The sequence below is a fragment of the Gopherus evgoodei genome, chromosome 8 (assembly GCF_007399415.2).
Source record: "Gopherus evgoodei ecotype Sinaloan lineage chromosome 8, rGopEvg1_v1.p, whole genome shotgun sequence".
Taxonomy (NCBI): Eukaryota; Metazoa; Chordata; order Testudines; family Testudinidae; genus Gopherus; species Gopherus evgoodei.
This window is the reverse complement of record NC_044329.1, coordinates 46,775,598-46,791,844: the sequence shown is the minus strand read 5'-3', so window position 1 is coordinate 46,791,844 and position 16,247 is coordinate 46,775,598. Positions and strand designations below refer to the sequence as shown.

Below are 16,247 nucleotides of genomic sequence, written 5' to 3'. Positions count from 1 at the left end.
TGATATTCCTGGCGCAATGACAAACAAGGACCCGTTAGAAAATTAGCCACATTATTAGACGTTTTGATGGCAAACTCAATTTCAAAACTGAAAGCAATTTCAAGACAGGAAGCTCAGTTGTGGAGTAGCAACAAAAATTCAGCCTGGAGGGACTTGGAGCAGTGCAAATCAAAGTCCTGCTGCACAAGGGGTCAGTGTGTGGGACACAGAAGTACTCCGTCTTTGCTTTTTCTTCAAGACCTCTCTCCGCAAGGGTGTCTGGGTGTGTTGTGTGGGAGGCATTACCTTAAGGGTGTGTTTCCTGCATTTCATAAGTTTGTGGTTTGGCTTCTGGTAATGCTAACATTCTTCTTAGGGATACAAAGGGAGAGCCTTCCTGAAGGTTTAATTACTTTCTAATGTTCAAGTTCTGGCTATTAAGCAGCAGCCTTAGCAAAGCTTTTGGGAAGTGAATAGTGTAGTTGGCACAGAGATGAGAGCCACTAAACCTGGAGGGACCTTTATCCAGCCTTCACCACTGAGTCACTGTGTGACCTGGGACAAGTCACTTAACCTCTATCTGCCCCATTCTCCACCACTGGTAGCTGGGGGATAACACTGTGGAAAGCGCTGTTGGGGCTAAGTATGATCATTCTTTGCTCTCTTCAGCATTATTCATGGGATTTGAACTAGCAGGACTTCAGTCTGTCATACTTGCTTAAAAAGGCGGCAAATATCACCACTTGTGGCCCCTGTGAAAAAGCTGGTGTGGGTTCAACTTTGCGTTAAGACTCCTCACAACCAGGAGAATCAAGCTCAATATCATTTTCTTGAGACATTTTTCTTTTAAGCAGCATGGCTGAATCGTAGTTCACCCTCCCCCCATATCATGGGCACCTTGTAGAAGTTAAAATCAAAACGGATTAAAATTTGGCCTTGCTGGACAACTGGCTTCCTCTCAGCCCGGGCTTTGGCTCTCTTTGAGCATTACTGTGGATAGGTTAAGATATGAGTAAGACTCATACTTAAAAAAAACAAAAAAACAAAAAACAAACACCCAAGGGAATTTTGTTTTTGATTGTTTGTTTTTACGTAAGATCTCCGTCCTACATATTCCTTTCTTTGCTGGGTAATCTTGACTAAGTGCTCTAAAGGCCTGCATAGTCATGTGATGACTGTTACGGCATTGTGAGCACCATCCCTCCCTCCCTCTGTCTTCAGGGAAGGGGTTGCAAAGTGCTAGATTTAGGTATTCTGTCAAGAAAGAAGCAGCATCTTCATCTGTAGGCCCTGCTGGTATGTGAGTTGGTCCCAGTCTCCGTTAACCAGGGGAGGGATAAGCGGCTCTTTGAATCTTTGCCAGTGTCTGCCATCTAGTAGAAGTGAGAGAATTGATCAGGGCACAGAAATCTGGAAGCAGCAGCTTGAATCCCACTTTTGGCTGCCATTTGATTTAAGATTTTTATTTCTGTAGTAAATTGCCGACAGTCTTCTTCTAAAGTTAGTGTTACATGTGGCATTTCCCAGCTCCTGCAATGAGATAGGAAGTGTGAACGTGAACACACAGCCCCAGAACAGCCTAGACTATGGACAAAGAAACAGCCTCTTTCCCCAACCTCCCTGAAGATCCTGGCTGTGCAATCCATGAGTTGGGATGGAGTCTCACTGCTTGGGGGATGAGGATTGGGACAGCACAGAATATCAGGAGGTGGGCACAAGGCAGTGGAGGAAGCCAAATGGTGCTACGGGCAGCAAGTGGCTGTTTCTAAATGGTGGAGAGCAAAATGGTCTTCCTCAGAATAGCTCCAAGGCACAGGAGCTACTTTCTCTCAAGAGTACCTGCTCTCCAGTGTTAGGCCCAACTTTCCTCCCACAAGGCTCTAGCTTCCCTCTCCACTTATAAATTAAACCTCATGCTTAAAACTTCCTCCTTCGAGTCTTGTACATTCTAACCTTTAAACACACCATGATGCAGATGAATCTATGAAAATGATTTTGCATTTATTACAGCAACACAGCAGCATTCTGATATGCTAGAGTCCTGTGTGAAGAGGTGACCAAATGACATTCAGTACAAAGTGGTGAGCAAAGAAACAAATTTGACCTTTGGGCCTTCCCTCAGAGGTAGCCAAAAGACCATTGGGTTCCCAACCAATCAAGTGCCATTTTGAGCCACATTCTTGAAATTTGGGAAATTCCTTTGTTATGGGCTGCTGATGAGAGAAATAACCCCAAATTTGACAACTGTCATAAGTCACAACAAAAGTCACCACTAACAGTTCCGAGACACGATAGTTTGCTTCTTCCAAGGGTGGTCACATCGAGTACATAACTTCCAATTTGGAAAAACTATACTGCTCAAGGTCACCTGTTCCATTTATTGGATACTAGCCAGGCAATTGCTGATGGTGAATGAATGTGCCAGTGCTGACAGCCAAGTCTGCCCAAATGATAGACTACTGTCAACTAGTGGCACTAGCTACTCACCCCAACACCATCCAAGAGAATGCCCTTGTGGGTGACCCCTGTCACAACCAAACCAAGGAGAGGAAGGACCACAGGGGGAGGGAGGGCCAGTATGGAGGCAGGGCTATGGGGATGTGCCACAGGTACTGTAATAAAATAATACCATGTAGTTGTTCTATAGCGCTTTTCATCAGTAGATTTAAAATTCTGTTACAGAAAGGTGGTCAGTACCATCACCTCCATTTTACAGATGGGGAAAATTGAGGCATTTCCTTAATCCAGCCCAGTGAGGCAAGTTTCCTTCAACGCCTTTTCTTTTACATTGAATAGATTACACAGCACTGGAGAATAAATGGTTCTGCACAGCATATACATGGCATGCTCTTCAAACACACACACACAAATGCATATTATATTTCAACACTAAGGCATTTTATTTAAAAATGTATGACGTTTTAGAGGCTGCTTATTTAAATTTCTAGCAAACACACAATGTTTTCATTCCATATCAAGGCATTATGACTAGCTGGGAAATCCCTCACCCCCACCCCAAAGCCAGTAGTACATCAGGTGCCCTGCTGATCTCACTAGTATATATTGTAAGTATTATAGTTCAGTCTTGGTTATAAGAATTGCCTTCTAAAACTAGTGGATTTCAAACTGGTGGGATTTAAGGCTCATTTTGCTATATATGCCTGAAGAAAGAAAAAATGGGTGCTGGGAAAGGGCGGGGGTGGGGAATCTGTGTCCTCTCCCAGATTCCACATATGCTCAGACTCTGCTGCACTTTAGGAGGCTGTGGAGCTGCTATTGCAGGGTCCTTGCTATTAGTGACCAAGTGCTTTACCAGGTCCCTCATGTTGCTTCTTCCTCCTGGAATTGGCTTCAAAACCCACTAGGGTCCTTCTCATCCTGGGCCACTGGATACAAACTGCAGTCTCCACCTTACTACCCCTCACACCATCATACATGGTACACTTCCACACCTCCCTTCCCCCGGGAAGCTTCAGAAAAACAGGAAGTACCAACCAATGGGGAGCCATCTTGCTACATTAGTGATCCTCCAGAACCATAACCTATTGTTTGTTAAGGGGATTCCCTGGAAGCATAGGCAAACTGATAGGTCAGTGATTGGGTGGGAGGGATCTGAGCCCCTCATCAATTATAGGGAAGGCAGTCAGAGGAGAGAAGGAGATGGGCTCTGTGTTTTGAGTACTCTAGGGAAACAAATTACAGCTGCCCCAGTACAAGCGTGTTCTGAGGAGGGGAAAATGAGTGGGTACAGGGAGCCCTTTAACGTCCGTCTACAGGGGAGCTGGAGGTGTAATTTCCAGTTTGAGCAGACATACCTGTGCTAGCTCTGACTGAGTTAGCATGCTAGACACAGAAGTGTAGCAGCTGCCGCTGCATGAGTGGCTAGCCATCCTGACTACAATCCCACCTGAGATGCTAGGTACATACGTGGGGCGGTGTGACTTCTATTTTTAGTGCACTGGTGCAGGGATGTTTCCTCGAGCTGGAAATGACACCTTTCAGTTCCAGTGTAGACATCCCCTCAGCCTTCCCTCCTAGCACTGCATTACAGGAAGCTGCCATAGTCCAGTTTTCTGAATGGGTAAAACAGCACTGATTTGGGTTTACTGGGCTATAGCCCCAAACACAGTCCAGTCTTGCCACCAGTTTGAAAGACTGGCTCTATACTTCAGTGAGTTTTAAACAGCTTTCCCCTCTCAGCATAGAAATCACAGGCCCTTTCATTTGGGTGTCTCAGTCTCATAGTCCAGATCCAGAAGTGGACATTGCCAGGGTATAAATGGAGGGTCCACATTGGCACTATACTCATCTTCCCCTGGGTGTCTTGACGCCCTGGGAGTCCAATCCAGCTCCCAATGAAATAAAGAGAAAGACTTGCACTGAGCTCATGGAGAGCTGGATCAAGCCCTGGGTACAAGAGACACTGCTTTTCCAACTTCATACATGCTCTGAACATACCTTGGTAAGCTGTATACTAGTGTGATTACACCACAGGCACTCTCAGAGAACAGCCTTTTCTGCCACAGCAGAGCACCTGCACTTTGGGCCTGCCCCAAAGCCCACTGACCTCCCTGGGCTTTGGATCTGCCCTTTTGACAAGCGCAACATTCCATACTCCTTCCACCTCTTTCTGTAGTCTGTGCCTCCCCCACCACTGGACAAGGGCAGGATCTGGGTTCTCCCTGGTGACACTGACTGGGCGCAGAGAGGGAGAACGCATAACAACCATTCTGGCAGTGGGGAGCAGACTTCTCCCCTTCACAGGGAAGTCCTAGTTACACCAAAGGAAAAGTATTTTGCTACAGGCATGTTTCTTCACCTGGATTTTAAGCACAGTGGTTCAGGCTGCAACCCGGACAATCATCGGCGAGCGTGGCAAATAGTCATGCACTCTTGTCAGGTCCTCTATGGAAGTAGGCTGTTTGCCAGCACAGATCCATCACACCCACTAAACAAAAATGTGGATCAGTCTTCTTTTAAAAATAAATGGTTCCTTCTCCCCCTGCCACTCCCATTTTTCCCTACACAGGACACAAAGTCTAACTTCCATTCCTTTTCAAATGCAGCTGGAGCAGTGCAGCCCCAAGCAGTCAGAGTAACCCAGAGTTGGGCTGACTCTACAGCTTCATGGTAGCAAACAAGATGTACTACCCTTGGGTCACATTTCCATAGGAAAAGGTTACACATATTACACATTTCTGCCTTGAAATGCTGACACAATGATGCAAGATTTGACAGTTTTCGTAACGGCAAAGCTGAGGAGACCCTGCTGCCGAGTTCACAAAATGACAGCCTGTCTCGACGCCGGCCATCCTCACTTTAGCACAGCAGCAGTCCTTCCTTGGCTGCCAAGCGCTGGCGATGGATTTTGTCTTGCTGCAGCTCCTCGTGGTTTGGATGCCAAAGTTTCGTGATGATTCTCTCAATGTTTAGAGCGTAGACAGTGTGTGCTGGAACAACTTCCCTGTGCACCTGGGGGGGGCGGGGGTTACACGTTAGAAAACATTGCTAGCCAGATGCTATCATGTTCACTCCCCCCATTTCTAAAATAAGATGTATCTAGTGCATTTATTATAACTATATAGTACGCTGATGAGCAGGATCTCAGGGGCAACAAAAAGATTAGGCTTGTTGCTTTGTTTCTAACTTGCCAATATTTACCTACACCCAGAAGAGACCACCTGCACTGAAGCCACCCACTCAGGATAAGCATAGGGAAATAGATGGTGCTTGCACCATGCTCAAAAAGATCAAATTCAGGAAGCCAATTCCAGAGTCAAGCGTCCTCCTGCTGAGAATGCTTGGTCTCACAAGCCCCAAGCCATGCAAACCCAGGGAGGGACAGCTCGGGCAGCCCAGCTGGTAATAAATACTTGCATGGAACACAGAGATTTATATGGCAACTCAGTGTGCTGTATTTTTGCCAGAATCTCCATCAATCGAATGCAGGGAGGGGGGGCCATGACCACCTGTAACCCCATAGTGCATAATCCCAAGGTGAGAACCTATGATCTAATGCATAATGTGCTTGCATCTATGAGGCGACATTTACACAGCTGAAGGGGCCAATCCAGGGTCCCTGCCTAATACGCTGGGCAGCTCCACGCATAGCCACAGATTTAAGAAGAAAACAAGGAAACAGCTTGTTTAAATGAACAGGCAGTGGAGAGGGAGTGAAATCGGGTCAGTCTCCAGGTACATAATACAGAGCAGACACAATTATCTCCTACTAGCAGTCTCTGCTCAGGAAAGCATCTCTCCAAGCCATGCCACAATGGAACGTGAATGGTTACCTGTAATGTCTCAAAAAGGTCATACATGTTCACAGGAGGGAGAGTAGCTGGTAAAGTATTCCCAGAACATGCTAAGAGGAGAGCCGCCTGCTGCTCAGCATCATCAGGAGCGGGGTGGGAGGCTAGATTCTGACCTGCAGAAGGTGCCACGCAGGTAGGAGGACTGTAAAGAGAAGGACATTAAAGACATTCCAGTCAATAAAAAAGCACCCACCTTGGGAAATATCAGGGCAATAGCTTGGCTCCTGAACTTTATTCTTCACTCAGAGCTAGCTCAGGCCTTGTCTGGATACGAACGTTGCACTGGTTTCACTAAAAATCAGCTTTTAAAAGGGACTGAGTTAAAATGGCGCAAAGTTGTGTGGCCACACTTAAACTGGTTTACATTTCTTTTAACTTGGTCACTTTATTGCAGACAGACTGCTGGCATTCTTACATGACTAATCTCCAGCCAGACACAGCCAAGGCTATGTCTACACTAGGTAAAGAGTTGCACAAACTAAAAACAAATACGTATTGGTTAAACTATGTACCTGTTGCAACTCTTCAAATGGTAAAATCCCACTGCTCCCCAGCAACCAAAGACAGCATGCTTACTCCTAAGCATAAACATGCCGGATACTGCACTGCAGTTTGGATTTCAGAGATTACAAGAGACAAGATGTGTTCTGGAGATTAGCTATTAAAAAGACCTTGATATCTCAGGACTGAAAATATAAAGGAGCCCGCTCTGGCCCACGTGTCTGGCAGAGACAAGGCAGGAACAAAGGAAGTCTTTATCTGCAAGGTGCTGAAGGTAAAACCTAAAAGTTAACCTGAAGCTCTCGGACTGTGGCTGACCTCTCTGCTCCCAAGCCGGAGCAATCCTAGTCCTATTTTTGGCCCCCTATCACCCTGAAGTTGAAGGAATTTACATATGCAAAACTCATCACTTGTATGCACAAGTGATGGACTCCGCCCTGCTCCCAACAGAACAAAAACCAAACCAAATTAAACCAAACAGCAGACCGATCAGAAGAGGAGCAAAACAAAGCAGAGTGGCACAGCAGTTCAGTGCCCTAGACAACTGCCCGGCTCACCCACCCCTGGAACTGCCCCTGCTCCCAAGGCACGCTGGCGCTGTGCACCACTCTCACCAGCTTCTGCTCCAAGTGTGTGTGCAATTTTCTGACCTCACTTTCAGCAAAAAACACACAGAGCACAGCAGAGAGAAAACAAATATAAATTATTTAAAAGACCTTAACATAATTTTCCCTTGGAGGAGAAAAAAAAGGGAGTCCCACATCTGACAGATGCTAGTTATGTTACTTTGTGCACTTCTGGAAAGTGCTCAGAAAGCACAGTGATGAGGGAGATATAAGATTGGAATGGAATACAAACAAACACTGGATGCTGAGTCCACCCCAAGGGGCCAGCTCTGGTTTCTTACTAATGCTCCCTAAGGAAGCAATAACTGACCAATTAATCAGACTTCCAAATTTCCGCTTTCTAAACTACTCGACTGTCCCCGCCCTTCAGGAGGGTAGCACAAACTGACCGGGGATTCTGTGGGTTACCATCCATGGCCTGCACCTCTGGCAATTCCAATATCTCTGTCATCACAAGCTGCATGCTCTATTTACTGTAGCAGAGAGAGCCTACAGCATTAGGCCTGGTGCAAGACGTGAGGCCTGAGCCAGAGGTTGTGAACCAAAGTCAGGAGATGTACTGAAGTAAATGCCTGTAAGTTCAGTGTCCAGTACATGGATTTGGCACAGGCACTGCTAACAATGCTTAAACACACTGAATATATAAACACATTCCAGCACTGGCATGTCCCTGCAGCTTCTAGCTGGAGGGGCTGGGGGCTTTGTGCACTACCCATGCTCACAAGTGCCGCACCCACAACTCCCATTGGCTGCAGTTCCCAGCCAATGGGAGCTGTGGAGTCTGAGCTCAGGGCAGTGCAGGAAGCCCACCGGCCTTCCCTCACCCTAGGAACTGCAGGAATATGCGGAGCTGGGTAGGGAGCCTGCCAGCCCTGCCAACCCTCCCCAACCCAGCACCAGCGGGGGTCCTGGGCTGCGTGCTGACTGCCTCGCCCCCAGAACCAGCAGAGGCCCAACTTTTAGTTAGGGGGATATAGTCCAACTCATGGACAGATCACGTGCTGTGAATTTTTGTTTACTGCCCATGACCTGACCGTGACTTTTATTAAAAATAGCTCTGACTAAAACATAGCCTTAGTTACAGATCATCAAGCCTGTACCCTGGGACCAGTATATAATTAGTCCAAAAATACAATTCAATACATTATCCAATCCAATTTAAATGTCTCCAGTAATGGGCTTTCCTCCCTTCCTTTAGCAGTTAACATACAGAAAGGGTTTTGAGATCCCTGGATGAAAGGTACTTCAGATGTGCACAGCATTATCAGGGCTTGAAAAATGCATTTGCCAGAAGGGAGCAGGAAATTTTCCCTGTGGAGAGGGAGTGGGATAGTGGGAGAAGCATAATCTTCTGCAGATCTTCTCTTTCATGCAAAACAAAAACAAACAAAAAACCACTCCTTATGCTGAGAAGATAACCTTCCAGATATGAATTGTACTGTCTTCCTGAGTCTGCAGACAGATGCAAGATTACTGCTGCTCATAGCCTTCCCAAGAGGCTGCGGCAGGAGACTGAAATCAATATCATTGCTGACAATTTTACTGCTGACCAAGAGAGTTCTGCACAGTAGCCATGAGCCAGCATCTCTGTCAATTCCACACGGTGGCTGTCTGGGAAAAGCAACAAAGGTAGACATTGGAGTTATCCACATGGGAGTAGGACCCAAAGAAAGGCTCGGGAAGTGGTAGAGCCAGGAGAGCAGGGAAGAGAAATAGTGGCCCAACCCCTTCGCTATTCTTCACAAGTCAGACGACCATTGGGGGCATCTTATCTCATCTTAAGGTTTTATACAGATGCCCAGGTGAAAGCTGTTTCTCCCTTCCAGCAGCCAGAAATAGGTGGAAGGTGGTGAGTAAGAGTCTATGTGCTTCAAATCAAACACTCGCCTACTAACCAGAGGCTTATATGAAAAAATGAGTCCTCAGACTGGATCTAGAGAGAACACCCAAGAAGGAATTCCAGGATCTTCCTAGCAGATGAGGACGGTGGCAAGGGGCACAGACTTCTTGCCAGGGCACTTTATGCTAAAACCCAAGTCCTTCCCCTCTGCCCAGTAGGGATAGTCCTCTAGCACATCTGAAGTTTCTGAATATTAAATATTACCACCAAGTTTTCTCCTGGGGTTTTAAAAAATGGATCAGTATGCTCCGTCTCCTACACCAACTACTCATTGACTATGTTTAGAACAAGATAGCTCCATGACAGCTCACTTACCATTCAATTAGATTATTATAGGCAACAACACTGTTCTTCAGGTAAGGCTGTGGGTTAACATTGCTTCCGAAGGCGTATTTGAAATGACCATCTCTCAGGCGATAGGCTTTCCTCCTGGATACTACAGATGCCAGGATATCCTTAAGGTGATTCTGTAATGACAAACCTTACTTTTACCATTTGTGCAGCATGCTCTCAAAACTTTACAGTATTGTCACATAGGCCTGTTTATCCCTTCCACCTAGATACTGCTGCAATCAGTACATCAAAAATGCCATTGGTCATATATAGAGACAGTGTTTCATAACTATTGATTTTAGTCTATTAACAGGTGGATTCTGTTATATGGATAGTTTTCATTATTAGAGGCACAAACTGGCAACGTTATTTTAAAGGAAGTGCATTCAGTAGAGGATGATACAAATAGCATCCCTCTGCATCACATATCTGGAAGAGGATGTATTTTATAGTTTTGTACTGAATCTGAAAAAAAAAAATCAATCAATCAATCAAGATAGCCCTGAAAAAAACAACAGATCTCCAACCCAAATAAAAATCCTAGTTCCTCCGGAGGGTAACCCAACCAAAACAAAGCCCGCGTGCTGATTTACTTGCTATCACATGTTCATGTGTTTCTCTTCCTGATTTATTTCTGCAAACCAGTAGGATACCAAACTTCACAGGAGCCTGCCCTCAGACAGCAGGATTGGTGTAAATTTCATTACCCTATTTGTACACAAAGCAGAACAAGCACAGTAAACAGAGTGTGTGCACTTGCCTGTGAACTGAAACTTGCAGCTCTCATTTGAGCTCTCCTGGTACCAACCTTAAAAATGTCTCTTAAATGTCAGGAAATTCCCACCATTAACTAGCACACTATGGTAGAGGACAAGAAAGGGTTTCATAATCAGCATCGGACAGTGCATGGGAATATTGCACTTAAAGCTGTTCTGAAAGCCACACTATGCTTTTATTAAGGGCTGGTCTTCCTTCTGAGGTGAAACTGCTGGAGAGGGTGTGAAGGGGTGGAAAGAACAAGCAGAAAGTTGCTCCCACATCTGGTCATATTGACGGATCGAGAGATCAGACTGGCCTCTGAGTCTGCTGTGTAAGCCCCCAGAAGCACAAGTCCTAAGTAGTTGCTTGCAGTGCTTGGACCTGATCTTGAGAGATGCTAATCGCCATAACTCCCACAGAAAACAATGGGAATTGCATGTAATCAGCACTTACGGTTTGGGCATTATACGATTTATCTACTTTGCTTGAGCTTCAACAGCAGACAAGTTTTACAACAGCTTGATGTGCCTAAAAAGGGACTGTTCAAAACTAATCCTATGGCCTCTGGATATAAATCTGGAGTACAAGCTGCTGCTAGGAATGGAATATACATTTTAAAAATCCATCATAGTTAAAGAAATATTTTAGTTTAAAAGCTGAAGGTCCAACTTTTCAAACTCAGCTTCTAAAACTGTGCCTACAATTTTTCACTCTGAGCGTCTGCAAATTATATTTTTGTATGCTGAATCCAAGATCCTTTATGTGTGCCAAGACTCTCATCTGAAGAGCTGCAGGAATAACTTTCAGTGCCAGTTTGGGAGGCCCCTTTGAAACACATGGCATGGATTCTCATAAGTCACCTGTAAATATAGTGAAGCTATTTTCCTCTCACACACTGTAGTGCCCCGCCATATACAAAGCCTTTTGTTGGTAGCATAATCAAAACCACATCATTGGTTTGTCTTTTCTAACCTGCACAGCATAGACAATAGCCGTCACTGCCTCTTCGGTGACATTGTCCAGCCCGTGTTCATATGCAGTCACTATCATCCTTCCTTCTAGCTGGCCCCGTGTGGGAAGCATCATTGTATGGGAACACAACTTCAAATCATCATCTTCTTGAGGATCCTTTGCCACAAACTGCTGGGCTCCAGACAATGGATTCTGAGGCTGGAATCGGTGCTGTCAGACAAATACACTTTTCATTTAAAAACTACTAATTCCAGCACTGAATACAGCTTTCAGGGGAGTTGTGAAATTGAGGTTCTGAATTTAGATGGTCATTAAACACGGCACTTTTCATAAGAGAATAGAGATTTTAAGCATAGCAGCCTAGCTGAGTTCCAACTTCGGTTATGATATTCTGCCTGTCTTAAATTTACCTGAAACAAGGTGAGTGAAGGAATATCTTTTATGGAACCCACTTCTGTTGGTGAGAGAGAAACTTTCAAGCCACACAGAACTTGAAAGTTTGTCTCTCTCATCAACAGAAGTTGGTCCAATAAAAGATATGACCTTACCCACCTTGTCTTTCTAATATCGTGGGACCGACATGGCTACAACTATACTTCAATTTACCTTACCTTTTCAACTTAACATTGCTGTGCGCTGCTAAACAGCTGGGTGTTCCCCCTCAGAAGTAGCTGTTTTTTAGTCATCCCAAAATACCAGATGCTTTAATTAGTTAATATTTGTAAAGACATCCTCGGATAGAGGGGGTTATAAAAGCTTTATACAAAACTACAAAGAATAACCATATATCTAACCAACATTTATTTAAATCTGATGGAAAAATTACCACCACTAATGAGTGGGAATTTGTTCTGCTAATTTTGAGGACTTCAGCTTTCATTTGGTTGCAAAGATATAACCTTCAAAATGTAACTGATTCTGCAAACAGAGAACATATGCCTTTGGAAAGCAGAAGCAAAGTGGAATTAACATGAAATCTGGTAATTTCACAGCTGTTACTGGGACCTTTCTGGGTAGCAATGAAATTGTGTCAATACTAATAGCAGAGACAGGCACAGAAGTTATGCATGGAGCCGGGGGGGGGGGGGGGGGGGGGGGAGAAAGATAGGGAAGGGATAGAGTAGAAGAGACTTCTGTTCCCCTGCCCTCCTTGCAGCAGAGAGGTGGTCCTTTTGAGAGAGCGAGTGGAGCATTAACAGAAATCTCTCTCAGCAGTATTTTGGTGTCAGCTGAACATCTTAACTCTAATGGGATTATTAACTTCACTACCAAAATTCATCCTGATAAAACCTTAATACAGTTCTACACTATTATACATTCCTGAAAAAAAATGCACATCTACAGTATATACACACACATTCACATTTTTTAAACAAGCCAAGTTTTAAATCCACCACCAGACATATGTATTACTCGTTTAACCAGATTCTCATCATTGCTTAGTTTGAAAAGATTACTGAGAATTTTTATAAATGAAGATACTACAGATTATCTGAATAGCATCTTGTATGCATTGCTGTTACAGTCTCGGCCAAAACAGGATGAATAGTAAGAAATATTGTCTGAATCATTGTGGCAATTTCTAAATACAATTCTACTTGCACTGGATTCACAATTCTTTAAAACCGCTGTTTGTAAAGAGTATTACAGTGCCTGATTACACCAGTGTCAAATTTAGTCTCTGGCGTTTATGGGCCCAATTCTCATTCACACTAATGCCCTTTATACCACTCTGGCAATGTAAAGCAGCCTCCACGTAGGCCCACTTTACAGACCCTTTAGAATGCCAGAGTAATGCAAATGGGGATTAATGTAAACGAGAACCTGGTCCTATGTGTTTCTCCCTGCACCCCACAGGGAAAGGGCTAGGCAGAGAAGAGGCACTCCGAAGTATTTTCCGTTAAGAACTTGGAGCCCTTTAAGAGTGGTCCATTTAAAAGAAAGTGTTGCACCCATCCAGACGGCCCAAAACAATATGGAATTGTCTAGCCCAACCACGCTTGCGCAGCAAGTCAAGTTGGGAAGAAGGGGTAAGCACAATGGTGACTATAACTTATGGAACAATAACATTTTGCTTCATGAAGCACTTAGCTTTTTAAAGTCAACAAGAGATCGGGGCAGCATGAAATTATAAATATCTGGACTGAAAGAGACTTGTCTGGTAATTACACTTGAATACTTATTGCTTTACTACAAATGCTTCTGCGGGAATGAAGTAAAGCATCTTAGCCGTCCCGGCTAACAAAGGGACCATTTACTGCTCACAAGTTACCAGCTCTTCATTTCTAGAGTGTTTAGCAGAGCTGAGACCCTCTGCAGAATATAAACTTACATCGAACTTCTGCCGAACCGAAGAAAACTTTTTCTTTCCTTTAGGTTTTCCAGGTTTAGTTGCAGAGCCACCCGTCCATGGCAGAGGCCCAGGACCCTCTGAAAATAGGAGAGAAGGAAAAAAAGTGGGGAAGGGAAGGTCACTCCCATTTGTAGCCAACATAATTTAGTTCATAAAGTTAAAAACAAGACAAAGCCCACAAGGTTCTGACACCTCTGAAGAGCACTTCCATCCTTTCCAATTTAAGTGCATGTGCCATTTCTACTTTAGATTACTTGGCTAGTTACAATTCTTGACTACTAAAACCATGTATCTGAGCAATAAATCTATTGCTTCAGAGGGAAATTATCTGAACTGTATTGTGCCTTTCTTGCAACATGTTTTTAAACTGCAATAGATGCATGAGGCTATCACAAAGGCACCTGTATATAATGGCTAAGACAATACTACATCTACCTAAAAGGACATGGCAGGCACTGAACTGGTGGATGACTTCTGTTGATAGTTATTAAGCAGTACGTCAAGATACTTGAGAAGCACAGTTAAAGTCAGACCTTGTAGAACTCCAAGTGACTCCTGAGAGGTGTTGAGCATACTCATCTCCTATGGAAGAGCTGAGCTGAGACTGCTCTGACCCTCACAGAATTGGGCCCTAATTGTTCAGGTATGTCCTGTATGTGCTATTATGCAAATTACAAAATCATATAAAGAAAAATGCTAGATATGTGTTCACTGGGTTTTAATGTTGATAATTACCTTGAAAGTTCTAGAGACTCCAGACTGCTCAACATATTTCACAGAGCTATCTCACATGACATGAGTCTGACCAAGGAATTAGTGCTTGGAATTTCCCTTTCAAATCCCGTAGCGGCATACAAATGTCTACACCCAGAAAGAGCTTTTTAGTTTAAAAACAGTGACCTAAACTTTTGAGGACAACAGTATGTGCGGAAACATCTTATAGAACTCAAATTATATTGGGGGATGGAAAAAAAACCCAGATATTGCATTGTCTGTTAATGCTTGTTAATGAATCCTTTACCTACCTAGGATTTCATATTGTCTTACTTCCCCAGAAAAATAGCTGCCCCAAGGAGTAAGAGCTCCATATATACCCTCAATAACACAAGGATTGCTCGGCACAGCAGTCCCTACACCACTGACACCAAGGAGTTTGTAACAATGGTGTTGACTTGGAAGAATTACTAATAAGAGAATAAAATGTATTTAAAAAACAATTTTCTACACCCAAATCATTTCATATTTCCTCACCCCAAAAATTTTTTTTTAGACATAAGGAAGTCACCAATTAAAATTAAATATATAATTCTTAAACCAAGCTGGGGTTGCACACTCACAAACTAGAAGTTTCTCTCTATGCAACACACCAGAGCAACCTTAACTCTTCTAGTGGAAGGGGAGGGAAAGAGTAGAGCATTGCAGGGTAGCTATGAAGATAGAACGAAGTTGCTCGGGGCCATGGAGGCAGAGGTTTTTGTAGGCAGGATGATGCATATCATTCAGTCCCTCTCACTAGTACCCCGTCCCACTTCTCCACACACATGCAGCTCAGCAGACACTCTCTCTATGCTTAAAGTTAAAGTACATCGCTACCCCGATATAACGCGGCCCAATATAACATGAATTCAGATATAATCTGGTGAAGCAGCACTCCAGGGGGGCAAGGCTGTGCACTCCAGCGGATCAAAGCAAGTTCGATATAACATGGTTTCACCTGTCATGCAGTAAGATTTTTTGGCTCCTGAGGACAGCGTTATATTGGGGTAGTGGTGTATTTAAATGTGTTATTGTTTAAGCATTAAAAGTAGCACTAGGATGAACTATGCCGCTAGGCCCTCCTCTAGCAAAGCAGTTAAGCACATGAAGAATCCCCTTGTATCTCATGTTTAAAGATAGATTCTTTAAGGTGCTTTAAGTACTTTATATATTTCAGATGAGACTTAAAATAAGGTTCTGATCACATGTGGTCCTTAAAGATCCCATGACATTCTTTTTAAGAGCAGGGGTCTTGGTGTCAGCATTCTGGCCATATTCCAACTCTAGGAATTCTGGTCAGCCTAAATAAATTTCCGCTACATTTTCAGTTTTAAAAAGGTACTCTTCGTGTTCAGTTGTGTAGTACTGTTGTGTTCTGCTTGACAGTTGCCATGTCACCCCAGAAATGGCTACATTTCACTAGCAGAGTCATTCTTGACTATAGTTTGTAAGTCATTTTGAAATGAGAGGGATTGTGTAAGCATAATATAGATATATCTTTTATTGAAGAGATTGCTTGACATTCTGGAGTTTTGTAAGAAAGATTGTCATGTTCTAACACAGCATGTACTATTAGCCTTTCAATATCCAGTGCATGGCAAGTATTCAATTCCAATTAAGGCAACAACAAAGTTCAGTTTGGAGTTTATGGGCAGACTTGCTGAAAGGTAAATTTGTAGCAACATATTGGTCCAATGCTTGGGGCCAGATCCCAATCCCCTTACTCACAACTGAACAGTATCTGATGCCACAAG

General features: G+C 43.9%; 1 protein-coding gene across 2 annotated transcripts in view; it reads right to left on the bottom strand.

Annotated features, from left to right (window-relative positions):
* Window positions 1-2,855: 2,855 nt before the first annotated feature.
* TADA1 (transcriptional adaptor 1) overlaps window positions 2,856-16,247 on the bottom strand; it is a 29,450-nt gene continuing 16,058 nt past the window's right edge. For both annotated transcript variants that reach the window (XM_030572385.1, XM_030572386.1), the window contains exons 4-8: window positions 13,717-13,814; window positions 11,385-11,594; window positions 9,636-9,787; window positions 6,273-6,435; window positions 2,856-5,451 (exon numbers count right to left, since the gene is read on the bottom strand). In XM_030572385.1, the coding sequence (XP_030428245.1) occupies window positions 5,299-5,451; window positions 6,273-6,435; window positions 9,636-9,787; window positions 11,385-11,594; window positions 13,717-13,814 (776 nt within the window). In that variant the 3' untranslated portion in view covers window positions 2,856-5,298. The remainder of the gene's footprint in view (window positions 5,452-6,272; window positions 6,436-9,635; window positions 9,788-11,384; window positions 11,595-13,716; window positions 13,815-16,247) is intronic.